Here is a 27,628-nt window from a genome sequence, read left to right as displayed (position 1 = left end):
CTGAGCTGGGCAAGCAGCTGTCCAGCTCAGGTCACTCCCCTGGGGGCATGATAGCACCCTTGAAGAGTGACCAACAGCCTGCCAGGGCGTTGATTACAGCCTCCAGTGAGAAACATAACTTTAGACACATACACAAGGGGGCCTTTGAGAAGTTCAGGTACAATGCACAATGTCAACAAACGACGGGTGAATTGAGATGATTTTTGTGCTGATCTAGAATTCTCTTGTAATTTCATTTTCCCACAAACTTTTGTTTTGGACATTTTCACAAAAATAGTATCACTTGCCCTCCTGATGTGGCTAACAAAGATCTTCCGTTCTGAGGAGCTGTGTCACTCCAATGGGTTTAGCGTGATTAATATTTGCTCTGACTTCTGCTCCTTTTAAAGCAATCACTTTCTGGCCACTTGTCTATTTGGTGAGGGCTAAATTCATGAAGACTCAATAATACAAATTAATTAAGTTAGTTACCACACAGGGAGATAAATGTAATCTGGCATCTGGAAACTGTGCTGAGACCGGAAAGGGCTGGGCAGGACGAGCTCAGGCAGCCGGCCTGAGACAGGTATCCTTAGCAAGCCCTGCCCATGAGCATGGCCCTGGACTGGTATGTCTGGGAGCTCTGGGACTTGGGGCATTCAGTCTCTAGTGAGCTTCCCTGTGAGACAGCACTTCTGGGGTGATGTCACTGCGCCCCACGTGACTCTTCTAGGAGACAGAAGAAACTATGCGGGAACTCCTGCTGGCTTCCTCTGGATGAAGCTCCAAGTTTTCTGATTTTATTTGGTGAGTATGACTGTGTGTCCTGGGGATCCACAAAACTGGGGGTTGTCTTAGGGGATCTTTGACACGCGTCCCATTCCCATCCACCATAAACCAGGACTGCCAGATGACCCCATGAAGCCTGGTGTCCAGGGGCAGTCCTGGTCTTGCACATCAGTGCAGCTTATATTTCTTCACTTTTCTTCTCTACATTTTTTTTTTTAAAAGTAGATGAGGGCTATAGTCTTAGGGACTTCAAAAAGTCCATGGGAAAATGAAGCCGAAAACCAGGTTATGTCAGTACACCAAGTTTTGAAATGCATGCATTGTTTTCCATAACAAACATTTCCCATGGGCTTGTTGAGGTCCCCTGGCATGTTGTCCCCACAAGAGGATCCAGCAGGATCCTTGGGACCTACAAGATCACCTTGTACAATCCTGGGCTGCTTGCCTCCCCTTTGGGGCCAGCTATCTAAACAGGGGCATGCTGACAGCAGAGGTAAGACCAAAGGAGAGCCCAGAGGGACTAACCCCAGTGCATCCGGCCACCTCAGGCTGGCTCTGCCCAGTGTCACCGCTGGAGTGGGGCTCTGCACAAGGTAAAAGGGTGCCTGCCTGACTCCCCCTCCCCCATGTGTATGGGATAGCAATGGATTCAGGACTGGGGCTGGCCCCACTGTCTATGGGTTACCACCCCTACTTGTGGGTTTCCACCTCGTTACTCATGCTGGTAATTCCCACATCCTTTCCCATCTCTTTGGAGCTCCAGACTTGCAACTGATGATGTCACCAGAGAGTCTGGGTGATACTTAGGGAGTCCCCTGAGTCTTCAAACCCCGCAGCTAAAGTGGAGTGTTTCCCTCCGCTCTTCCCCCTGGGCTGTTCCACTAATCTTGATTTCATCATGCATCTGTTCCCTGGGCTACTGCCCTCTCCCTCCCAGTGTCCGAGCTTGGGGGAGTGGGCTTGTTCCCTGAAGCCTACATGCACACATCAACGGGGATTTCCTTCATGACAGTTTCTTTTTGTGAGCCTGAGGCTGGGGCTGCCTTCTGCCAGGGCTACGGCTAGTGTGTATTTTATTCCGTGTCTCCCACTAGCACGCCCCTTTCCTCTCACCACGGTGCCAGACTGGTGTCTGAAGCCAGGCCTACTGGTAAGGTTGGCCTTACCAGTAGGGACTCCAGAGTCAGCCCAAGTTGGATTCAAGTCCCAGCTTTGTCACTTACTATTGTTGTGAACTTGTCTGGGCCACATCATCTCTCTGAGCCCTCATCTGTGAAATGGAGCCAACAAGAATGGCTCCATAGAGCTTGTGAGGAGTAGGTGAAAGACGGCATGGAAAGGGGCGGTGTAGGTGGTGTAGCAGGCTAGTTCTCCACCTACAGTGGTCACATCCCATATGGGCACCAGTTCACGTTCCAGCTGCTCCACTTCTGATCCAGTTCCCTGACTATGGCGCAGGAAAGTAGAGGAGGATGGCCCAAGTGTTTGAGCCACTGCACTCACATGGGAGACCCAGAAGAAGGTCAGTCATGGCTTTAGACCAAGCTCAGCTCTAGCTGTTGTATGGCCATCTGGGGAATGAACCAGTGGATGGAAGACCTCTCTTTTTCTGTCTCTTCTTCTGTTTGTACATCCACCTTTCCAATAAAAATAAATAAATCTTCTCTCTCTCTCTCTCTCTCTCTCTCTCTCTCTCAGGAAGGCCTAGGAAGTCCCCCTTTTTCAAGCCAAGATGTGATTTTGGTTCTCACAACTCCATTGCCACTCACCACACCATGATACTGAGGAGCCTGTAGATGTGTCCCTTGCCTCTCCCGCCATCCATCTTGTGCTCCCTGTTTTTCTCAGCAACTACGTCTCTCCAGGTTTAACTATCCTCTGCCCCCCAAAGCCTATTAGGTTAAACTCCGAATTCCTAGCAGAGCTCCACCTCCACTCCTGTCCACTCTCCAAGCAGCACCCCTTCTCCAGGCCCAGCAATCTCTTGTGGCTGGTGTTCCGTGCCTCGCTCCCTTCCCCTCACAGATGGACCATCTCCTCTGAAGGGCATCTCAGGCCTTGTATGGCATTCCTGGCAACCTCTCCCTGGAGAGGGAGCCTGGGGAGGTAGGCCTTGCTCTATCTGATGTCTCTGAAGCTCAGCCCAGGCTGGATGGGCCAGCCTAGGAGGTAATGGATTTCTAGTCAACAGACACGTGCCAGTTGAGTCCAAAGGAGCACATGAAGAGAAGACCGCAGGGGGCATGGAACTGCAGCCATGACAGACAGAGGGGTGGGGTTTATGGCTTTAGCAGCCCCACCACTGAGATACATGGACAACTAGATAGGTAGTGAGTGCCCCATCACTCTGTGTACTCAAGCAAAGCTTGGAGAACCCCTTGTCTAGATGCTAACAGGCCATTTCCTGCAGGGAAGGTTTCACTGGATATCTTGCCAGGTCCCTCCCTTTTCTGTGGCTCCATGGGACGGGTTTTGCAGTGCAAGGGGAGTAGTGCTCTTCGGGGAGCTGCTGGTCAGTCTATTGCCCTGGATGGCACAGAATCGCTGGCTGCTAGCCTTTCGATTACCATGGAGGCATGCAGGTCTGGGGTGGGAAGGGGACAGCAAGAGAGGTGGCAGGTGAAATGCTGGGGACAAGCCACCTCCTCAATGCCGCAAAAGATCTCACTTCTCTGTGGCCAGGATGTCTGCTTGCCCGTGTGGGAATCAATAGTGAGACTGGGAGAAGGCAGACCCAGGCTGTGTGAAGGCTGGCCCCAGGCCTGTGCTGGGCAAAGGGGATGTGGGCCAGACCAGGGGCAGGATGGTGTAACGTGGAACAGAGGGGCCTGGGCTCTCCATGGCAACAGCTCTCTCCAGGCATTCCCCGGGAAAAGCTGCCCAAGAGCCTGTGTGACCCAAGGTCCTGGATGGGAGATTTGCATGGAAAAGCCCCCAACTTCCCAGCACAAAGGAGGCAGAGTTTCCTTCTGGGTCTGCTTTGAAAGATCTCTCTGCCCAAAGTCCTGGCAACCAAAGAGGAGTCAGGGAGCAGCTCATGGCTGAAATATAGCTCCCACCCACTACGGATGCCCATGTCCTTGGGCAGTGTACAACATGCACACCTGTACCTGGCAACCCTGGTGCAGGTGATGGAACCACACGGAGCAGAAAAAGAGGCCCCAGGACTGGAGGGCAAAGAGCTTTTTCAAGCATGAGCTCCCTAGCTGGGTGGCAGAAGGAAGGGCATGGGTTTGGGCCATGGAGGGTTTGGAAGATGCCTCCATATGGCTCTGTGGATAGGAGATGCAGACGAGTGGGTGTGAGGGCAAGAGATGAAGGACTGGGTGGCTTTGCCATGGAGATGGTGGTTGCTATGACATTTGTGGGCAAGCAAGAGGCAACTTTTAGGACTTCCAGGAATAACTGGAGCCCATTGGGTGGGAAGGGGGTAGGGGTTTGCTATTTTAAGCCTTCCCTGGTTCCTGCCTCCACTGCTGGCACCACTCGCTCTCTAGGTCTGTCTCTTCTGTCTCTATCCTGGTACATGACTCAGTGAAAGAGGGGTGGGGTTTATTTGCTTACTCCTGTCAGTCTACATGTGGCCCAGTTTTGTGTGCACAGGGCTTGGGGACAGAGGGGCCCAGGGTGTGTATCAGATGAATGAATGAGTGCTCATGAGGGCTCAGGCTTGGTGAAGGGTTGGGGAGGGTGAGAATCCCCTGGCCTCTGGAGAGTCTGGGCAGTTGCAGGTGTTGCCTCAGGCCCCTCCCCCGGAAGGGCATCCTCAACGGGAAGCTCAATGATCAGGTTTGGAGGGATGACAAGGAGAGGCCACTTAGCCAGGGGGCGTCTGAACTCCATGCATGACTCGCCCTGTTAGCACTAGTCCCTGGTGCCACCTCCCTCAGTGACAGGGCCAGGCTACCATCACACCCCAAGATGACTCCAACCTCATCTTCCACTTGCTTCTGAAATCACAGAACCTTCTAGCATGGCCCACCAAGAGAACATGGGGTCACATGTTGAAATCTCCCCCAATCCCCCACTACAACCTTGCTTTGCTTCTCAATGACTGCAGCAAAAAGTCTGCTCCCATAGAAAGATCAGTAGCCTCCTAAACCTTTCATTTATCCCAACTTTACCTGCATCTACTGAGTGGGCCAGTGACAACTCTTTAATGGCCTTTACCTTGTTAGAGTTACAGAATCCCCAAACCTCCAGGACCATGCTCCCCAGGCCTTTCTGTCCATCTCCCTGACCATCCAGAGTAGGCACATTCCCCACAAACAGCATGGAGAAACAGAAATCACATTTTAGGTCCCAAACCCAACCCTGCCAGTTGTTCTGGGATAGCCCCTTGCCCTGAGGTTCAAGGGTGGGGGTCACGTCCAGGGCCCCCCAGCTGAGGATCCTTGCCCTCCTATAGCCGGGGCTCAGGGAACCCGGTTCCTGATGCGTCCAATTCAGTTGTCCAACCTGCCCAGGCTCTAAGACACCAATGACAGAGCTAAAACCAAAGCCAATGCCAGAGCTGGCAAATGAACGTGGACACTCTGATGTTAAACTCAGGCATTTTAACTGCTAGATGATATGATCACACCCTCAATTATAGTGTATTGAGGGTGTAGTTTCAATTAACAAAAAAATCTGAGTGGACCCACATTTTGAGATAAATGCTGGTCAGATCCCTAAGACCTGAGTTAAAAAAATCAACTAAGAGAAAGCTTTTAAAAATATTTATTTTGAAAGCATCTCAGGAATCTCTGAGATTCCTGTAACCAAATGGAGCTTGTCTGCTCCGCAGCTCTGGTGTCCAGCAACGTAGACTGAGTTCTGCAGACAGAGAACCTGGCCTTGTCAGGTGACGGAGGGGCCTGACAGGCACTAGTGAGGGCATAGGCCAGGGTGTTTGTATAACTGCCACCCCCTACCTGGGGCTGAGCCTCCTGGGTGACCTCTTTGGTGCCTGGACAGTCGGTGCCTCCTCACATTCTCTGCTCACTCTCTTGCTGGCCCACACACTTCAGCTGGAGTTCCTGCTTACCATCCCATGAATAAAGCAAATGCCTTTCCTTCCCTTCCCTTCTGCCTGACTCCCTCTCTAGGTGACAGGACCGGAGTTTCTGAGCCAGGTCAGTTTGTCAGTTGTGATTAGACACTCCCTCTCCTTGGCACTGGGTGCTCTAGTCCATGCCCAGCACCGTTTTCCAATCTGTGCCTGCAGGGGCCCTGTTGCTATAGTGACTCAACTGCCCATGTAATGTCCAAGGAGACAGGGGCGGAGCTGGAGCTGTTTGCTCACCTTGCTGAAACCAGCATGGACCCGGGATAATTCCAGAACGGGTCAGAGAGGCCTAAGAACTGAGTGTTTCTGCAATAGCACTGTGCATGTGCTCAGGCTCACACGCAACCTTCCCCTGCTACTTCACAATGCCCTTACCACAGTACCTAGCACACACAGCCCACACACAGCATGGCCTAATCTCATGCTGTTCTTATCTCTGGTCCTAAGGTGGAGTTCGTGGCTTTTCACTGTTGAGGTGCCATATTGCAAACTAAAGAGATGATAGTGGAGGAATGGCACTGATAGGGAAGCTGAACCGGGGCAGACACTGCACTCCACCTGCAGCTGACTTGAAGGCTGATCTTCCTCTCTATGTTCTCAACCTTCTTACAGAAAATGAGGGGTCTTCCAAGAATGAGCTCAAGGTAAAGATACTTTATGCAAAAAAACCGTGCATTTATTTCACAAATGTTTGTACCTAGATACATGTGATTACATCTTGTACCACCTTGCAGAAGTGCCAAAGTTCAGCACAGGACTCTGAGAATGACCCCATTCTCACACAACGCTACAACCCATATTCACTCTGTGCACCTGGTGGCTTGTCTGAATCATCCCATTGAATTTGTGTTGGGATCCTGCACATGGAGTAGTGCTATGTCCATTTCACAGATAGTAAAATGGAGGCTCAGAGAGGCTAGGAGCTGATCAGCCTTGGAGCTAAGTCTGATCCACATCCTGACTCCCAGACCAAGACCTTTGCCTATCCCACCATCCAGCCCTGCTTTTTCCTTGCTCCCTTATACTTTGTGGGACTTCATTGGTGTGTGTGTATGGAGGGGGGATTGTCTTCTGGGCCCAGAGAGAATGCAAGGTCTGGAATAGCAGATGGGGTAGGTTTCTACTCGGTGCTCCTCTGGGGACTTGCATTTTGTCTCTAAATTCAGGAACCTCCCACCCCTCCTTCCTGGGTGTTATTGGGAATATTTTAAAATAAACGACCCCAATGCTAACTCATCTGTGCTGATCCACTTCATTCCGAAGTGGTTAATCTATGTCTTTTCCCACAATCAGGAGTGGGGACTCCCTTTGACACAGCCTCAGAGACAGCCCTGCCTGCAAATCCATGCCTTCTCAGCAGAAGAGGCAGGCCCACTTCCCACACCCTCGTGCTCCCATCTAATGGTGATTTATAAAGCACTTCATCATTTATTCACACCATTGTCAGAACCTTCCTGGGATAGCCACCCCTCACATGAAACACAATAGGACATCAGGCTGTGGGACAGGCAAAGTCAGTGCATGGGGGAGGTCCCCCTTCTGCTTCCTAGCTTGCGTTACTCAGTGTTAGCACCTGTGCCAGGACAGCCTTGGGCTCATGAGCAAGGTCAAGCATGCCAGACTGTTTCCTGGGAGCCAGAAAGCTCTGAGGGTTGGGTCAGCTCTCACGGTTTGCCTCGAGTCTCTCAGCTCCAAGGATTTGAACTTGATCCCATGTCAGGTGGCTGGCAGCCTGGGGTGAGGAGCCAGGCAGACACGTTCTCAGAAGGTCCAGGGCACAACTAGGCTAGCAGGTTGCATCTGTGATTAACTGGGAGTAGAGTCAGGCCCTCCTACCCCTCAAGGATCCTGCTTGGTATCTTCAAAGCCCACTCCTGGCACCTGTAGCAGACCTTTCCAAGTCTCCCTTGTCACCTACTTTCAGTCCCCTCATTCCTCAGAGGGGGACAACAGAGACTTCAGGGCAACAAATGGCATCAAAACAACCACTTTGCAAAAGCATGGCTCTCAACATTTTAAAAATAGACAGCATGGGGCCCGGCATGGTAGCCTAGCAGCTCAAGTCCTCGCCTTGCATGTGCCAGGATCCCATATGGTTGCTGGTTCGTGTGCTGGAAACACCGTTTCCCATCCAGCTCCCTGCTTGTGGCCTGGGAAAGCAGTGGAGGATGGCCCAAAGCCATGGGACTCTGAACCTGCTTGGGAGACCCGGAAGAGGCTCCTGGCTCCTGACTTCAGATCAGCTCAGCATTGGCCATTGTGGCCACTTGGGAGTGAATCAACGGACAGATCTTTAATCCTCTCTGTCTCTCCTCCTCTCTGTATATCTGACTTTCCAATAAAAATAAATCTTTAAAAAAAAATAGCACAGGGAAGAGTGGCTTTTGGATGAATCTGGGCAACATGGATCCTTTGGCCATCCTCACCAGCTCTATTCCTCCAGGTAGAAAAGTGGATGAACAATTGTGCTCAGGACAGTTAGCACCCCCTGGCTAACCCAGTCCTGAGCCATCACATCCTAACTGGTTACTTTATTAAAAAGCATGCTCTTCCAACTGAGATCTTTAACTCCACTCAGTTGGTAAGAGTTAATGCCTAGGTTCCTTTAAGCAATCATAACTAAAGAATGCTATTTGGGCATTAACATATTTCAAGTGCTAACTAATTATAAAAAATTAATCCTTCTCATGTATAGTAAATACATTGCATTGTTTGGCCTTCCATTAAACACATAATTCTTCATAGGGTTGGCACAGGCCCTGGCAGCCGGCGGCAGGACAGGGATGGGGAGGGAGGCACTGGTTCTTGACTTCCACCATGAAAACATTCCTCCTTCCCTGTGAAGACCATAGATACACAGCCAGGACATAAGCAGACACACCACACAGTTCTGGTATTAAAATTCCATGGCAGAGGTGGTTAAGACAAAGAGGCGCTATTAGGAAAAACAACGGTTGAGTTGACACAGAGGATCACCAATGCAATTTTTCTGAATGGCTCCAACTCAGCTGAGCTCTCTCAAGCCTGCTGCCTCTCATCACATCTGGGGAGGTGACCTGTGGGAGTCTCTCCTTCAGAGAATTTTACCCAGGATATTGGTGCATTTCAGCTGGTAACACACTTTCCTCTCTCTTTTCTGTGTTATCCTGCTATTTCTCTGCGGCTCCTCACTGATGGTGAAGTTACAGGCAACACCGATGCCTGTTTTGGTGTGCAAGGCACCCTCACGCTTTCCTACTAGGCCCCAGAACTGCTAGATGGGGAGGTACCCTTCCTGCATGCTCATGGGTGCTTGATGGCCGAGGTCACCAAGAAGCTACAGGCCGTTAACTCTGGGCATGCGCAGAACAACTTACAGTGCACAGCGTTTCAAACGTCTTTTCTGAGACAAAGGATCCATCGAGGCCAAAAAGGAATATGGATGCATAGGAGAGCATTCCTCCAAGGATGATCAGGTTGTTCATGTATGGACTGGACATCTTTATCAGCCTGAGAGAGAGGGGCGGGGAGAAAGAGACAGAGAAACATCTCAATCTAGGTTTTTCTACACACATTATATACACTGTCACAAGGCTCAAAGTTCAAGGACAGAAAAGTGGAAGCCCTAGTTTCCTCCACGCCTGCACTCCTGCTCCGACCTCTATATGTTTCTCATCGCTGATCTTCCTGCCTCCTTTCTTAAGTTCACCCAGTGCCTCCCCAGGGACATTGGCTACTTCATCCATAAGTCTTCAGCTTATGCAGAAACCTCAAGTCAATAGGCTTTTGTGGCTGGAGATGGGAATTTGCTCCAAATTCTAAGCCTTCTACACTGATCTTGAATTCCTAGGTGGTCCTTTGCCTAGAGCGGATCCTGCTCAGGAGGTCTATGGGTGAGCCTTGGAGTGCCTAGGGTGAGGTCATCAGGTGGTGGATGATCTTGGGAGGCCTCTGAGCATTGGGAAAGCTTCTGTTGCCTAGGACACGCAAAGGACCATGTTCATGCAGGGCCACACCTGCTGATCACCAGGGAAGAGAGGCATGCAATGGAGCCCGCGTCTGTCTGTGAAATGGGGCCAGTTGATCACATTGCCTAGGATTTTGTTCTTTCATGGACCATGGACTAAGTGCTAGGGTGGCTTCATTGTTATTAACACAGCAGCCTGGGGAGGGTCAGAAGAGGCTGGCCTCTCGGAGGAGGGCAACTTTAGGAAGATAGAAAACAGGAGGCATTTGGAACCACAGAGACATCTACTTCCGGTCTCTTGGCAGATTTTCCTATAGCCATGCCAGCCAACAAATCCCCCAGTATCTACCTTTTGGAGACAGTGGGAATCATTCCCTCAGGGGTAGCTAAGAACTGAAAGGAGCTTGGTTGTGTGACAGGATAGCTGATTGCGTACACAAGCCATGTGCTATCATTATAGGTATGGGCCACTGTTTAAGGCTTAAACAGAGTACATAACTGTTACTTCAAGTTCATATTTTCAAGTTTATTTTAATTTAATTGAAAGACAGAGTGGGGGGGGGGCTCTCCCAAGTGTTAGTTCATCTCCAAACTCTCACAACAGCATGGGTTAGGTTAGGCAGAAGCCAGGAGCCAGGTCTGCTACATGGGTGCCAGGGACTCAGGTACTTGAGCCATCACCTGCTGTCTCCAGGAGTGTGTATCGGCAGGGAGCTGAGACTGGGACGATGCAGGTATTACAGTGATGTAACAGGTGTGTACACTTCTGTTGTTCTTCAGGAAGCAGGTTTGACTTAAGCAATCGCTTCCAAAAAACAAAAAACAAAAATCCTGGGCCTAGAGCGATAGCCTAGTGGCTAAATCCTCGTTCTGCAACCGCTAGGATCCATTTGGGCATCAGTTCATTCCCTGGCTGCTCCGTTTCCCATCCAGCTCCCTGCTTGTGGCCTGGGAAAGCAGTAGAGGACGGCCCAAAGCCTTGGGACCCTGCACCCACGTGGGAAACTCAGAAGCTCCTGGCTTCTGGCTTCGAATGAGCTCAGCTCCAGCTGTTGCTGCTACCATGGTCCTCTGCTTGTCTCTCTTTAAATTTGCCCTTTCAATAAAAAAATAAGTCTTAAAAAATCCCCCAAAACAATCCAGACACAAACCCATCAACCTGGAGGCTCATAGCAGCCTAGACCCTCTATGCTCCTCCTCTGCAGGCAGAAAGCAGGGAGAGGGCAAGTAGATTGCGCCCCTCAGAATGGGGTTCATTCTCCACAGTCTGTGAGGTTCCACCATGCGGCTCCCAGGCCCCAAGGCAGAGCTGCAGCACTGCGTGGGTGTTTGCTCTGAGCCCTTGCTCGGTCTCTCCCTGGTAGGGCAGGGAGCTAAGGTCAGGAATTTGCTATGGAAACGGAATGTGTTGGCACATTTGTTAAACAGCTCCACCTGATGTGATGGTAGTGCTGCCCACAGCCCAGCAAACCTCCTTCCAGTGGGGAGGGAGAGATGAGAGATGCGATGAACATCAAGAGGTATGGGACAGGCCCTGCTTGAGGTGGCCAGCAGCCTTAGGGCTCTCATCTGTAGTACGGAGAGGGCTGGTGGACAGCATGGACTCTCTGGACTGTCACATACGGATGCATGGGGGTCCTTGCAGCTAGATTTGTGACTCCCTAGGGTGTTGAGGAGCAGACGGCAGAGACATTCAGGGGGCTCTCTGTGATCAGTCTCTGCTGCTGAACCATTTCCAAAGGCCAGTGGATGAGCCTCCTTTACCTTCATTCAGCCCAGCCTTCCCCTGACCATAGACTGTCCTGGGGCCCAGAGCTATGCTTGTCTGTAGCAACCAAAGCCACTGAACATGGTGCTGTGGGAAAAACATGGAGACTGCCTGTCACGTGTTGCTCTCCCACTTTGCCCAGCACGCTTGTTAGCCCAGACAGCACGGTCCCTAGGACCACTTACTTCTGGTTCCGGTTCTTAATGTTGAAGAAGAGAAAGGCGCTGGCCATGATCATCCCCAGGATGGTGAGGGCAGAGAGGATGCTGTAGAGAGGCAGGGAGATCTGCCGAAGCTGCTCCAAGATGATGGTCTTGTCTTTTGGGGGTTCGGATCCTAGGAAACCCAGCAGAAGACAATCAGGGGGAGTCCCCACTCAACCCAACCACCTACCAGACCATCTTTGCCTTAGTGGCCTTGGCCTGTGGCTGGGCACCTGCGCCCAAACTCTATGTAAGGCACATGTAACGGTTAGCTGATCTGCCCAGTCAGGAGCCTGAGCCAGGGCTTCTTTCTTTCTCTAAGAGGAATCAATAAGGGGTTTGTGATGCATTTAATAGCCATTAGAACACTGGAATCTGATTTGGTCTAATTATGCTATTGAGAAATCATCACTATTCATCCCCAAGTGCAACAAAGGCTTGGAATACACAGGGCTGGGCAGGTGGGTCCCCCAGAGGGGCAATGAGGGTAAGAGACCTGGCCTCGGCTACAGGGACTCTGCTCACACACATGTGACACATGATCATTTTGCAGCAGGGCAGCCCCCTGCCTGTCACTCCATGATGACATGTATGTGCTCTGCCTGCAGATTTCTACCTCAAGGTCATTGTGTGACCCCAGCTCCTCTTAGTTGGCTGCTTGGGGGAGGTTTGCCTACCATGCGCTATGCCAAGACTGGACTGGAAGGGGTGGGGGAGGCAGTTCCAGCTCACCACGTGATTGCAGAGCTATGCTGCTCATTCGTCAAGGCACCAGGGACCCTGAAGAGTCCCCGAGGGTCTCAGGGTAAGTGCATCTGTCTGTACAGCTCTTCCAGAGGCAGGTGCTTTTAGGAGGAAGGAAGGGGCTCTCCTGGCTTCTTGCTACTCTTTTTTGTCTCAGCTGCTACTTGAGATCAGGTTTCTGCTGTGGAATTGTGAAGCTTTTGAGCTTCTCCTTCCAGAGGGCCTTTGTGGAGTCAGCCAGCTGCTGGGGAGTGCTCAGCAAGCCCCAGCAAGCATCACAACGACCTTGTGGCCAAGCCACGGTGCCAGCCTTGTTTATGCTACTGTTCCCAGCAGAAAAGCCAGGGCCAAGCAGATGTGGTGACAGGGGTAGAGAATGCCCCCTGAACAGCTGTGTTTTAGAGCCTCTGCCAGCAAGTTCAGATGTGTTTAGAAACACTCAGTAGACAATAAGCGCTGGAGCCATCCCCCAAATTGATGGAAGATGTCGGGTTCAGACACAGCTAGAAGCCCCACTGGTAGGGTTAACGTGCAGCCTTAAGTGATTGCAAGGAAACACATTTACCAGAGTGACTGCACAGGTCCAAGTTAGGCCTGAAGCTGACATAAGACAGAATTAGCACCATTCCTTGCTTCCAGAAGGAAAAGCTCAGTATCCACTTCTGTCCCCAACATATACCCAGCCTGCCAGAGACTGGCCCAGGGGCCTTTGGGCTCCCAAACATCAGGGCAGTCCCAATGGGAATTCACGAGCTCTTGACCAGAAATGACACCCTCTTAAGGCACTGAGAAAGTGGGCTGGGGTTTGGAACAAGGTTGATATAACCACTAGGGAGTCTAGGGCCCAGTGTGTAGAGACAAGTAAGACAACCAACAACATTTTCTCCTCCTCCCAGAACTTCCCTTCTTAAATGATGCCTCTGCAAGGTGGATGACATGCAAACCATAATAGTGACTGCATAATAGTGGTCCTGGGTTTCCCCTCTGGATTTTCATTCAGTCCACTTATTTGTTAATCCTCCATTCTTCACCACTCATTCTTTCATCACCATGAATGATGATGAATCACCATGAATAATCACCTTCCACCTGTCAAGCCTGATGCCAGGACCCTCGGTACGAAGACAGATGTGACACAGTCCTGTTCCCCGGAGACTCAGTCACCACCCATAGGAAAAGAAGAGCACAGGATGAAGAACTCACATGTACTGAGTGTTTGCCGTAGGCTGGGCACCTGATGGAGATTATTTTATTACTTGACCACTCTTGGGCAGATCAGATCATCCCCATGGATGCAGGAGGCAGTGTTCTAGGTATTTAGTGGCTTTTCCAGCAAAGAAGTGGCACAGCTGGTGGGATTAGAACTCAGATCTGTCTGACTCTGAAGCTGACAATGTAATGACCATGCATCTGCTTTGAGAGTAGGGCTCAGGTGGTTGGGTCCAGGAAGGCCTGGACAGGAATTAGGGTGCAATTTTGCACTCCACCCCCAAAATAGCTACCAGGAAAGTATTGAACTAGAGTTGAGGAGGGTAGTCATTGGCTGTTCACCAGGTAGCCAAGATGAAGCTGCATCCAAGACAGAGCAATAAGACATCGTGGAAGCATAGTTGTGCAGGTGTCTCAGCATCTGAGGGACTGGAAGCATTTGGGGCTGGGGAAACTTGAGAGAAGACAATCAAAGTGGGGAGTGGTCCCTTCATGGAGGTCTCTTGGCCACAGCAGATAGAAGCCCTCTGACACTGAGAAGGGAGGACTTGGTAGGGCCCCCAACAAAGATGAGTGGGGCATCTTCAGTGCTGCACAGCACAAAGGGTGCTTTGGCTCTTGGTGGGCAGAATGGGACGAACCCTCATGGGTAGGTGCGGGAGTCCAGAAGAGAAAGAGAGGATGAGAACTGAGCCCAGGCAGAGGTGTTGGGGGAGAGCAGGGCTCTGCCATGACTCCAGAGGTGTATTGACTTGGCCCTGGGCTCAGGGCCTGGCTGTGCTTGGCCGTGAGTGGCTATACACACTCCAGTGCTGCGGGAGGTTCTGAGAAGCAGGAGGTGGACCCAGAATGGCAGGCCTGGGGCAGAATCCCCTGGCGCTCCCTGATTCTTATGCAAGCCACTGATCTGGTTGCTGGCCTATATTTCTTCCTCTCCTCAAATTCAAATTCAAATTTAGGTTTTCCTTTCATGTATGTTCTGTCTCCTTGTGCTCTAATCTTTCCTTTGGTTTACTAACCCAGAGTCCTTGTTCCACTAACCTGGTCTCTTGAGTTTGTGAGTAGTCAGGCTGTCTTGGGGATCAGGATTCTAGCAGGTGTGATGAGCCATGCCCCTCCCAGGCTATGTGGATGTGGGCTGCCACCCTCTGAGGCACTTTCTGACCTGTACAACAGGGTTAAGGGTTCCTGCGCTTTTATTACTGTCCCTCAAGTGGGTCCCCCTCTGCTCATGGATTGAGGCGTGGAAACCACACCCAGGGATCACCCTTGGAGGCTGAACTATTGCTTTGCAGTGTTCTCAGAGTGGAATCTTATCGATACAGTAGAAACACAGGGACTGGACAAAGCCTAATCCAGGCTCTGTGGAAAGGTCTACCTTTAAAAAGGATTCTGGGTACAGAAAGTCAGATGTCCCATTTTTTCTTCTGCTGCCTCAGTGAGTTGTTTTTATGCAGTGATGAGGAGTAGTGCATCCCTCTATTCGCCCATTTACCCACCTACACATCATCCATCTATCCATCCACCCAGGTGGCCATCTGTCCATCTACCCTGCCACTTATGCTTCATCTGGCTAATCAATTACTCATTCTTTTTTTCCCCACCCCAAATCACTTAACCTCCATCATGTGCTGGATCTAGGCTAGTGTCAGGAATTTAAAGCTAAATAGGATCCACTCAAGGGCTGGTGATCCAATCACCCAGTAATGAGAATGCAGAGCGGCAGGGTTCAGGAGAAGGGCAGGCACAAAAGACTGGAGGCAAAGGGAAGAAAGCCATTGATCTGTTGGGGGAGTAGTCCAGGAAGGCTACCCAGTATGGGGGCATGTCATTGAACTTGTTTTAGAAACCCAGGATGAATTGGTTAGCAGAAGAGAAGAAATGGCCTGTCCAGAAGAGCTGTGGGTGGAGAGGACTTGTTGACAACTCAACTAACTGCTTTTTTTTAATTGAAGGAGCTAGAGCAAAATCTCACTGGCCCCATTTTACAAGAAGCCCTGATGACCATCCAGTGGTTTTACACTTTGGTGTGCACTCCATTCAAATTCCTGAGACCCATTTTGAGAGCCCAGTGAGTCAGTGTGAGGATTGGGTACATGCTGTGGAGCTCACGAGGTCAAGGTCTCTTAACTTGTCTCCAATCCTCCAATAGCATCCAGGCTAGGGGACAACAGAGAGGGAACCTTTTGTCCTTCGGGGAGCCCCTTGTCTTACCTTGGAATCGGATGGTGTCGTTGATGATCTCCAGCATGTCAGCCACAGCGTTGTACTCACCCACTTTTACCTCCCTACTATCTGCAGAGAGCAAGACACAGTGGCTGGTTAGACTTGAATCTAGGCACTCTCAGCCCAGCTCCTGCTTCCCACCTAGGTCCTGGTTATATCCTCAAAGGCATTTTATTTATTTATTTGTTTGCTCTATTGGTTAGCAAGCCTCCAGGCTGGGTTGGGCTATAGCATCCTCTCACATTGACTCATCAGCTGGTGGGTCATTCTTTGACACACACTTTAGGTGACACTTGCAACCTTCAGAAGCCATGACGCTCTGCCTGGCCCCACAAAGCACAGGCCCTCACTGCCCTGGAGCTGCTTGGTGTGGTTTCATACCAACTGGTGCATGTACCCTCACCCTCACTCTCATGTTCCTTGCTATTCTGTTGGTGGGTTGAATTCATTGGTTTGGTCATTGTCAATGGTAAAGATTATGAGTGGCTCAGAAGATAGCAGGAGGAATGGAGGCGGGAGATGGGGATTATATTTGATGGGGGTTTCTTTTTCCAATGTTCAGGTAAAAATGGGACAAGTGGGTGACCAAATAGGGGAACTATAGTGGGATGATCTGGTGGCTCGGGTGCCATCTTGGAGCAGCAGGTCTATTGTGCGGAAATCAGTGGGGCTGGAGTGTGTTGATACTGATGACCTCTGACAAAGCAGATCCAGGGGAAGGAGGGGTCGAGGGAAGGGTAAGCAGTGTGGGCCAAGAGCAGAGTCTCGGGGCCTCCCAGGCTCTGGCAAGATTGGGCAACTGGCAGGAGGGTGCCCCCTGGGCCTGACCCGTGCTTTTCTATGCACTGTTTCTAATTTAACTCTGCCAGGTGTGGAGTAGCTAGCTGTCTTTGTGTCTCCTGACAGATGAGCAGATGGAGGCTCAGGTAGGCTGGACCTTTGCTGGTCCTCAAGGCAGGGTCCAGCTTCACGCCCTGGGCTTCTCCACACCTCCTGGCCCTCTTTTGGCTTTGAGCTACCTGGAAGGATCCCTGAGAGAGAAGCTTCCTGGGGATCCTGGCCCCAACCTGTGCATCCTGAAAACAACAGTGACAGAGAGAAGTGCCTCCTTGGGGTGCAGGTGGGTCCCTGCAGCTATAAGACTCAAGCCAGCAAAAGGCTCCTGAGCCTGCAAAGGAGCTACAGGCTCTGAGCTAGGGCCTTTGAAGAAGGCAGGTGGCTGCCGGTCCCTTCCATTCAGAACATGTCCCAGGGAATCCCCTTAGATCACATTTTTTTTTAAGATTTTTTAAAAAAGATTTTTATTATTATTAGAAAGCCAGGATATACAGAGAGGAGTAGAGACAGAGAGGAAGATCTTCCATCCGATGTTTCACTCCCCAAGTGAGCCACAACGGGCCGATCCGATGCCAGGAACCAGGAACCTCTTCAGGTCTCCCAAGTGGGTGCAGGGTCCCAAAACTTTGGGCCGTCCTCAACTGCTTTCCCAGGCCACAAGCAGGGAGCTGGATGGGAAGTGGAGCTGCCGGGATTAGAACCGGCGCCCATATGGGATCCCGGCGCGTTCAAGGTGAGGACTTTAGCCGCTAGGCCATGCCGCCAGGCCCCCCTTAGATCACATTTCTACCGGCACTCCTTTGACAGGCTGGTGTCAAAAAAGCTTCCTTCCTAATCCCCACCAGGGTCCTAGCCATTTGGAGTTGGGGTGAGTCTCATGCCGTGCAAGTGGCCGTCGCTCACCTGGGCCCCTGCAACTCCTAAATGTCATGTTACCACACTATGCCAGGGGTGCCAGCATCCCTGTACTGGCCTCTGGAAGTCCTCTGTCCAACACACACCCTGATCAACTCCTGCCACATGGAGGAGGAGGCCCTGTTTTGTTTATTGGGCATAGGGAGGCCACACATGATGCTTGAAATAAATCCATGGAACTGTAAAGGAGTGTCCCTGCTGCCCCAGCCTTGGGGGCCTGGCCTGCTGACTAACATGCCTGCTGTAAGTACTGTCCCCTGGCACTGCAACAATATCCAGAGCTCCACAGCGACCACAGATAGCACTATTTCTCCCAGGAGGCAACTTCACTAGTTCTCAGCTCCGGCTAGGTATTGGAATCTCTGGAAGGCTCCCAGGAAATGCAACATGCTTCCAATAGGGACCCATAGTATTAGAATCCCCCTCTCCTCACTGCCAAGGGCTTAAGGAATGGATCCTGGGAGGCAGTAATTTCTTATTTCCTTCCTTCCTTCCTTTCTTTCTTTCTTTCTTTCTTTCTTTCTTTCTTTCTTTCTTTCTTTCTTTCTCTCTCTCTCTCTCTCTCTCTCTCTCTCTCTCTCTCTCTCTCTCTCTCTTTCTTTCTGTCTCTCTCTCCCTCCCTCCCTTCCTCCCTTCCTTCCTTCTTTCTTAAGATTTATTTTTAATAGAAACGCACATTTTGCAGAGGAGGAGAGAGATCTTCCACCTGCTGGTTGACTCTTCAAATGACTACAATGGGGAGCTGAGCCAGTCCGAACCTAGGACCCAGGAACTTCTTCCAGGTCTTCCATGTGGGTGTAGGGTCCCTATGCATCATTCTCTACTACTTTTCCAGGCCACAGGCAGGGAGCTGGATGAGAAGTGGAGTAGCCAGGACACAAACCGACACCTGTGTGGGATCCTGGAGTTTGTAAGGCAAGGATTAACCAACTGAGCCATCACGCTGGCCCAGTGACAGCCTTTTTTCACAGTCCCCTAAGCCAACATGGAACACAGCCATGGTGAAGTGCTGTTGGCTTAGACCAAGGGCCTTCAGCGCTAACACGTTCTGCTTCCTAGGGCTTCTGTGATCCAAACAGACCCCTTGCTTGCGGAAAGATAAGGGGTCTTGTTGAAAGTCACATGCCTGAATTCAAATGTTGGATTCTGGATTCTATGGTAAGAAACCAGGTCCTGCTACTTTGCGCTTGAGGGCCTGAAAGTCCAGCCTGAAAACACCCACGGGAGAGATCTGCAGCTGGGAGCATGTGCAGGACAACATGATAAGGGCCTGGAGTAATGCTGCTGCCCATTGCCAGGATCTACAGAACTTCTCCCACTCCCTATTTACCCCCAAGCCCTAGGCCGAAGATAAGTTCCTTAGTTGCCAACCTCTGCCTTCATGACCACACAGAATCCACTCTCCATATCTCTGAATGCCCATTCTCCTCACCTTACTCTGGCTCTGATGTGACGGAGGAATATGGGTGCTTTGAAGCTCAACTGTAGCTAAGAGAGCATACAGAGAGATGGCCTAGCTGAGGAGTGTAAAATACAAGAGGGGATCTTGGCTCAGCAGAAAAGAGAGCCTTTGTAAATGTGTTCATTCTGCCTACCTCCAAACAGCTTCTAAACCCAGGCAACAGGAAGAGCTGAGCTGGGAGACAGGGCACTGGGAGCTGAGGTTGGCCCAGGGGTCACCCCATCCCTCACACATGTAAAGTCCTGCTCCCCACTGGCATCTTGCTGCTGGGATGCACTAAGGCTAGGTCCCATGGGAGACATCTGTGGGCTTCCAACTTCTGTTGATGAAGAGGCTTCTGCTTGGGGGGTCTTCCTCATTCCAGGCAGAAAAGCACAGCTGCTCCCTGCTCCCTCTGCATCCTGGCTCAGCCCCGTGACCCCCACACCCATCACTTGACTCCCAGGAGCAGCACAGCATCCTGGTTCTGCCCAGGGATCCCCCACACCCCTCACTTGACTCCCAGGAGCAGCAGAGCATCTGGCTTTGCCCAGGGATCCCCACACCCCTCACTTGACTCCCAGGGGCAGTGGATAGCAGAGAAGGGCCCTAAGTGTCCTTGGCCAGGATCACGTCCTCTCACCCTGTCACACATGAGTCACAGTTGCACTCTGATTAAGCTTGTGATTCTTTGGAGGTTTCTGACAGGCTAGGTGGACACTGGTCAGATGCCATAGAGGGATAACAACCCCATGGTGGCAGATTTGTTGGCTCACCTGCACACACTGTCCTAGGCAAGAGCTAAGTACCCGAGGAGACCTAGGCTGCACACAGCGAGTTATCTGTTTCCAGGGCATCCTCTTTCTCCTCTTCTTGACCTATGGTCCTTCCAGACTCATCTCAGAAGCCACTTCTTCCAAGGTGCTGTCCTAGATTTCTTCCAGGGGGAGCTATCCCCTCTCTGATGCCCACAGCTGCCTGGACCTCCTCTCATCAATCACACTTCATGCCCTGATGGGGTCTTCAGTCTGCTTCGCATGGCCCTGGGAGCTGCCTGGCTGCAGCGTTCCCATCCTGAGACCCCTGCTGCACCCTGCCAGACAGGATACACAGAGCGTGACTGTTGAGAAACCACAAAAGCACAAACCATAGGGTGCCTCCCCACACCTCCAACCCGGGACCAAATAATTTATCCATATCAAAATCAAGAAAGTAGGTTAAACAAGGATCCAGAGTTGACAGACAAGAGGCTGAATAGGAGATGTTACTGAAGTCTGAATAGGAGAATTCTGAAGCCCATAAAGACTGCTACCTAGAACAGGTAAGGAATGTTTGCATCAATGATAAAAAAAGAAGATGCTCTAAGTAACACACACACAGACACACACACACAGACACACACACGGCATGGAGCCACAGTGGCCTATTTTAGTCCAAAGCTCCTTACAAGTACAGGAAGAAATGTCCACACTCATCAGTAATCAGAGAAATGACATTTAAAAGGCATCGTGTGATATGACTTTACACCTTTAGACTGTGGGGGACAGTGATGTGAGCGGGGGAGGAAGACAGGCAGCAGTAAAGAGGGGCAGGCATCCCCATGACAACATGGGTGGGGCCAGGTATGGCCACTCTACAGCACAATCTGGCAGATTTAGGGGCATATGCGGGTGCTTCAAAAAGCTGGTGGGAATGGAAGTCAAAGATGTTTATTTAGGTGCCACCCACCATATTGAAATCTGTACATACATGGGGGTGCTTACAATGAGCAAGGAAAATACACATCAAGCAAAAACTATGCAGGGATTTCAACACATGCACCAACACACACCGATCTTTTCATTCCAGCTTTCTTTAGAAGTAGTCAATGGGCGCACACTTCCGAGCCCACAATTCCACTTCTGGCTTTGACCCAAAGCAAGTCCCTGTGGGACCCTCAGGGGACATAGGGAAGGATGCTCATTATTTTGGAAGGTGAGCTGGAGTTTGGCTCTGGGGATGGTGGGTGGGTGCATGGGTAGATAAGTCCCTCCTGGATGGAGCAGCGGGAAGCCAAGCCCAAAATGTGCAAACAGACTGAGAGAGACAAACACAACCGGAAAGATACAGAGTCCAGCGGCCCACACGTTAGCTCAGAAAATCACGCACACTAAATGGCTACTCATGTTTTGTGAGAATGCAGACAAACACAATGTACTCATGAAACAGGGTATTGGGGCATGGAGCACTGGGCAATGGGAATGCAGGAGGGGGTGCGAACAGACAACAGTGATGTCCATGGGTTGGGGCTAATCAGATCCTACTGCAGGAAGAGGATAAGGTGTGTCCCAAGGAAGCAGGATGGCATAGTGACCCAGGGTTACATCAAGCATGCTCTGGAGAGGGAAAGGAAGCCACTGCTTGGCATGGTCCTCTGGGCTGGTCACCTCTGCAGGAACATCACAGCCTGATGTCATGGAGCTCTCAAAGCCAGCTTTAAGCCAAGGGAAGGAATCGCCTCTCATGTTACCACTTTGAACTTAACTTGTCAATAAAGTCTCGGACAGACTAAGCAACACTGCCTGGCTAGCCCTGATTGGGGCATATCTGCTTCAACAGCTAAATGTTTTCTGCCTAAGCAGGGATGAGTTCCCTGTCATCAGAGGCATGCGAGCAGGGGGTCATGCTGTGCAGGAGAGGCTGAGCTCCCCTCCATATAAGGAATTTCTGGCTCAACGAAATACATCAGTTGCTGAGTGGTTCTGCCTTCTGGGTACCTTCCTGGGGGATCGCTGAAAGGTAAGCCTGGATTAGGAGGGCTGATGGCTGGGAGTAGTCAAGGCTGAACACAGATTGTCCACCCTAGACACAGCCCACAGCACAGGAGTCCCTCCATGCCCATTGGTCCACAGCCCTGGCAGGTGCTTTTTGAGCTCAGTGGACTACATCTACATGCCGACCTATATCCAACTGAGTGACCATCCAACCCAATGGGCTTTCCAGATTCAGGGCTTTGAGAAGGGAACTCCTATAGGTGCAGGAAGGATGTTGGTGATCAGCTTCAGTTGCCTCCCACCAGTGCCAAGCTGGCTCTCAAAGTTTCTAGTAAGGAAATGATGTTCCCGCTTTTACAAGCACTGGTGTTCGACCAGAGAGATTATAAAGCTGTGGGGTGGGGTTTGGGGAGCAGGGTCTGCATAGGATTCAGCATGGCTCCTCCCGCCCCCCAACTACCACCAAAGGGCTTGGGGAAGCGACTGGCAGATGCTCAGGAAATGCATGCTGAATAGAATCCCAGCTTTCCCCTGAAGACCGCGCACTAATTAATGCCTGCGTTCCACTAGGTACATTCTGAGCGACAATTATGTCATTAGAGCCACAGAAGACCCTGTCCCTTCAAATCAGGTGCCAGAATATAAAACCCCAAAGTCAGTCCTTTATGTTTGCATTGAGACAGTGCAAAATTCAAGCCCATGATCATTCCCCGGGATGCTTACAAATAGGCCTAATGAAGGCAGGGACGGCGAGTTGCACGGCAGATGCGCACAGTCTTTCCTGAGAATGCTGTGAACAAGGCTCTAATCATGGCTCTACTCAACTTCCTTCCCTGTGCAGAATCCAAGCCATGTTTAGCCTCCAGTGGCAAGAGAAAAAAGGAGCCAATCCTCTTCCTATTCATGCCCATCTATATGTGATTTAGTGGAAGTCAACCATGGGCAGGTGCGGGGCATGGAACCTGGGACTGACAGGGGTTCAGGTCTATGGCGTGTGCCCAGCAAGGATGCCAACACCTGCCTTACCTACCACCATGGGTGGGTGCCTGCCTGGGAGAGGGGCAAGAATGCACTTGGTTAATTTGGGAGGTGATGCTAAGACACACTGGATACAATGTGAGGATGTGAGAAAGGCAAGTGGGAGGGAGCCAGCAGCAGGTGTGTGAACAAGCAGGTGTCTAGGGGCAGCTGAGGTTCACTCCTGCTGGGAGGCTCTGGGGGAACACAATGCGGCTGCTGTGGTGTTCACCTGCCCTGGTGTTCACCTGCCCTCTCACACCTCCAGGGCTGGGGTTCACTCCTGGGACAGAGGGCCTGTTCCTCACACGGGTCAAGGTTGCAGGTGTGCCTAGGGGGATGGTGTTCTATGTGTCATGGAATGGGAGAGGCCCAGAGGGTGGGGGGCTATCTGCTAAACCCACCCTCTGGGACCCTTGTGGAGTAGATGGGGGTAGGCTAAGCGCAGGAAGACAATTCTTGGGACCCTGAAACCCTCCTCGGAGAGGGAAAGTCTCTGTGCAGAGGAACCCTGGGCTAGACTCGGTGCAGTCCTTGACAGCAGCTCTGTTTATCCAACACCCTGATGTTTTTAAGGAAAATGAAAGGCACTCTGTTACAGAACAACCATGGTCCCAGTGTGGAGGAACTGTGGTGTGTAGGTGCTATTTGCCAACACTCTGATGTGAATCAAGTCCTTGGAAACCATGGCAAACGAGCATGCTCCCAAACGTTTACAAAGCTGGGCAGCTCACGCTTGGGGCACCAATGTCAGGCCATATTTTAATCTACTGAGGAAACCTCTACTGGCAGGCTGCTTCTGGGATCACAGTGTTTCAGCACTTTGTGTAACGATGGCTTCCCTTTTCCTAGAGGAGCAAGTAGAGGCTAGCGAAATGAAGTGGCTTGCTGGGAATCCCATGGTGGGGAAAGTTCAGAGCCAAGGCTTGAGTTTAATGAGTTCTTTGGCCTCCAGATGAACTCACTAAACTTTTCCTGGGGCCTTCTGTGTGTTGAGCACTGTGGCTGCCAATCCCACAGCCCCTGAATCACAACATGGGGTGGGCTCTGGCTGCCTGGTTGTCATCCTCTAAGCTTGCCTTCCATTTCATACTTCATGTGTGTGTTTAAGATTTACTTATTTATTTATTTAAAAGGTAGAACTAGAGAGAGAGAAAGAGAGAGAGAAAGAGAGAGAGAAAGAGAGAGAGAGCAGGAAAAATTTTCTGTCTGTTGGTTCATTCCCCAAATGGCCTTACCAACCAGGGCTGGGTTAGGCAGAAGTTAGGAGCCCAGAACCACATCTGAGTGTTCCACATGGGTGCAGCAGCCCAAGCCCTTAGGCCATCTTTCATTGCTCTCCCAGGTGCAATAGCAGAGAGCTGGACTGGCAAGTGGTACAGCCAGGACCTTCCACTTACTTTGTGTTTTAGTTTGTAAAGGAGTTAGCAGAGAGTCCTTCTGAAATAATTCTATTGTAGACACAAGGTTAAGAAGGCTCCTGGAACTCTGTGTAAATGAGAAGCCAGGAAACTATCTGCTAAAGTATCTGGAGGGAGAGTGGGTCAGGCAGCTGCCAAGACTGTCCAAGACAGTCTAGTGCTGGGCTCACAGCAGACCCAGGGCAGGCAGCCTGGACTTGGGAGGCGGAGGACTTGGGCTGACGTGTGTGAGTCAGTTCAGCCTGAGACCAACCGTTCCCCAGCCCTGTAAACAGGAGAGGAGAGCGGGTACTCTGTAATAAGATAGGATTAGACTAGCATAGAGGACAGAGAGGGCACAAGATGCAAGGCAGAAAACACAGCTACTGGTATCAGCCAATTCAGGAGCTAGGAACTCTATGGAGGCAGGGGCAGGCTGGCCCCCGAGGGTAAACCCCTAGAAGAATCTAGAAGACAGAGTCTGGAGAAGTCCTTATTTGAAACAGAAGTCTGATCCTGGAGAAAGGAAAGGATGGACTCAGGGTCTCTGAGTGAGTCGGGGCCTGCTTTAAAACACCCTTTCTCCCGGCTTGGGTCTTAGTTTCCCCTCAGTGAAACAAGATGATGAGTGCCAGCACGTCCTCAGCAGTTCAGTGCCCTCCCATGCTGGTACCCCAGGCATCTCAGGATCCCTGTGCACGTGGATGGCTGATGGTGGGGCCAGCACGCAAGACTTCCGCAGCATGGGGGCTCATTTCAGTCTTTAATAGCACAGAGCCCTTCTCTCAGATGTCTGTTTTACAAACACAGCTGCAAGTGCACCTGTAGGCCCAGCTGTGACACACGTGTGGGCAAGGACAGGGGAGCAGAGCAGGTGAGGGTGTCCATGTGAGCACATGGATGCTGGCACTTGGTGGTGGGAAGCCGAGGTCAAGTCTCAGTCTTTCCATCAGCCAATTGTGCATCACTGGGCTTCAGTCTCCACCTTCACACTATGATGTAGTGAGATGAGATCATTTTGGAGGCCCTGGCTGCCCGTTTGACATCTTACATATCCTTAAATGCAGCAGTGGCTACCAGGCACACATGGCAAACAAATAGGCAACCCAGAGCATCACTATGCCAGGAGAACCCAACCATCCTGGAAGTATGTTGTGATTTTGACCAAGTGTCTAATATAATTGTGACTTCTTCATGGAATAAGAAAATAAAAACACACATTTCTATGTGCTAGCTTGTCTCATTCTCCAAACATTCCAAGATGGCAGGTGGGATTATATGCCTGTTCTACAGATGAGGCCCCTCAAGACTCAGAGAGGCCAACTGCCTGGCCTGATATTCTACAGTGACTCAATGATTTGAACTCTGGTTAGCAGGATGAGACAGCACAGGCTTTGTTGGCTGTTGTGCCTTCCTTCTAACTCCAGGTGTGCCTAGAGCTGGTGTCTAAATCTAACATGAAAAATAAAAAGCCGATAAAATTGGCATGCTCTGGCAGCTGTGATGGCCAATCCATATTTCACAAAATGCTCTCCTGAAAAGATATGATTTGGGAATTGGAAACGTGGCAAGAGAATTGACTTGCAATCACTCACACTCACACAAAAGGTAAGGATCTTTGCCAAGACGCCTACTTTGTTCAACCAATGAGGACGCACCACTGAACAAATGGGAAAATAAGCACATTTGCCTAAGATGACATCCTTTGTGTATAGGGGAGAGCTAACATGTGTTTCCATGACCTGCTGCATGAAGACGAATGTGTCTGCGTTAGGACTGCGTTAGGAACGAGGGTGCTGCAGATGGCCTCTCTGGATGGGTCAGAGGCATGGGGGGGTTTGTCAGCAAGAATCTGAGCTTCTCACTTTAATTCCTTGCCTGTCCCTGGATGACTCTAGGATCTGACCAAAGTGGGTGAACCCGAAAACACTTCCATTGCTTCTGGATTTCTCCAGAAACATCCAAATCATGAGAAAAATGCTGTGCTGTTGAATGATCCATTCGGCAGCTTTGGCTAGGAGCCCTGGGTTGAACTAAGATGCCAGTCTCCAGGAACAGGCAGCCCTGCTCCTCCCAGGGCCTGGGGACTCAGGTCACCACCCCCCTCTGGGCCTCCATTTCCTGCCCATCCCACAAAGAACCTGGCCTGAGTGGCTTCTGAATCCCCTTTCAACTTGGGCAACAGCAACCAAATCCAACATATGAATTGATTTCTCTAAAAAAACCACAACTGGTCTGTGGAATATGTTTAAGGGGAAACAGGGGAAGGTGACGATGGAAGGGTTTTATGGAGTAAGGAGACTGAGCAGCTGATGCAGCTAGAGGACCTGGTACAGATGGTCCAATGAACCATCTCTAAAGGATCAGCATGGATTGGCAATCCAAGGGGGTGCAGGACGGGAGCTAAATGTGGTGGGTAGGGTAACAGTCTTGTGGTGGCTCCGTTCTGAAAAGTCCTTATCTAGTGGAAATGCATCCTGAAGTATTTATAGATTGAAATGAGATCATGTCTAAGAGCTGCTTTAAAACACTACAGTCAAGGAGGGGAGGGAGACGGGGTAAGCAGAAATGCAACACAAGCGGCAAAAGGTTGACGGTGGTGGCGGCTGCCTGATGGGGGGCTTGCGGCACCCTCCTCCCTATTCTGACTGTGGGAGAGGTTGTTGAACCATTTCTACACCTCCAAACGGAAACAGCTGAGTGAGACTTAACCCCCACTCCCTGCCCTTTCATAAGCCTCTCAGAGACTATGGGAGAATCAAACAGGCCACAACAGAAATGTAATTGAGAACATTCATTGCACAGAAGGGGAAGCCAATGTTTTCATAGACAGGTGTCTTTCCCTGACCCCTCCTGCTTTTATCTGGAATACCATCCTTCCATTTCCTTGGAGATATTTTATTGCAGAAACACAGCATCCCCGAATACAAATGTCATCAAAAGAGGCAGCAGCAAAAGCCTACCTTGAAATTGAGTAAACTTAATGGTCCCCATTCTCTCCCCATTCCGGAACACAACTTGACCCTAAAAACAAAACGAAACAAACAAGAACAAAAGAGAGAGGCCGCATTAGCCCAAACACCACTGATCTCAGTTGCAATTCAATCATTAATACAGTGCGATTATTAAATATTGGAGAGAAAGCAGACTCCTGTTAGGTCACAGATGTGAAATCAAAATTAATTGTTTTTAAATTGCCTATGACTTTTATCTGGTCAATTTGAGCACAGAATCAATAATGGATGTAACACATGTGAATTGAAGCTGAGATAAGCATCATCATTAGCACCATAGGTAATTTATTAAACGCTTCCCATGCTGCGTGTTATCAGGGAGATGAGTTCTTCCATGGTG

At 50.6% G+C, this 27,628-nt stretch overlaps 1 protein-coding gene across 1 annotated transcript in view; it reads right to left on the bottom strand.

Annotated features, from left to right (window-relative positions):
• GABBR2 (gamma-aminobutyric acid type B receptor subunit 2) overlaps window positions 1-27,628 on the bottom strand; it is a 336,630-nt gene that overhangs the window by 65,607 nt on the left and 243,395 nt on the right. Inside the window, exons 8-11 of the mRNA XM_058673018.1 lie at window positions 27,238-27,298; window positions 15,900-15,980; window positions 11,715-11,865; window positions 9,172-9,304 (exon numbers count right to left, since the gene is read on the bottom strand). Coding sequence (XP_058529001.1) covers window positions 9,172-9,304; window positions 11,715-11,865; window positions 15,900-15,980; window positions 27,238-27,298 — 426 coding nt within the window. The remainder of the gene's footprint in view (window positions 1-9,171; window positions 9,305-11,714; window positions 11,866-15,899; window positions 15,981-27,237; window positions 27,299-27,628) is intronic.

This window comes from Ochotona princeps, chromosome 14, assembly GCF_030435755.1.
Source record: "Ochotona princeps isolate mOchPri1 chromosome 14, mOchPri1.hap1, whole genome shotgun sequence".
Taxonomy (NCBI): Eukaryota; Metazoa; Chordata; class Mammalia; order Lagomorpha; family Ochotonidae; genus Ochotona; species Ochotona princeps.
Note: the sequence above shows the minus strand (reverse complement) of the source record. Positions and strands in the feature narration are given on the sequence as shown.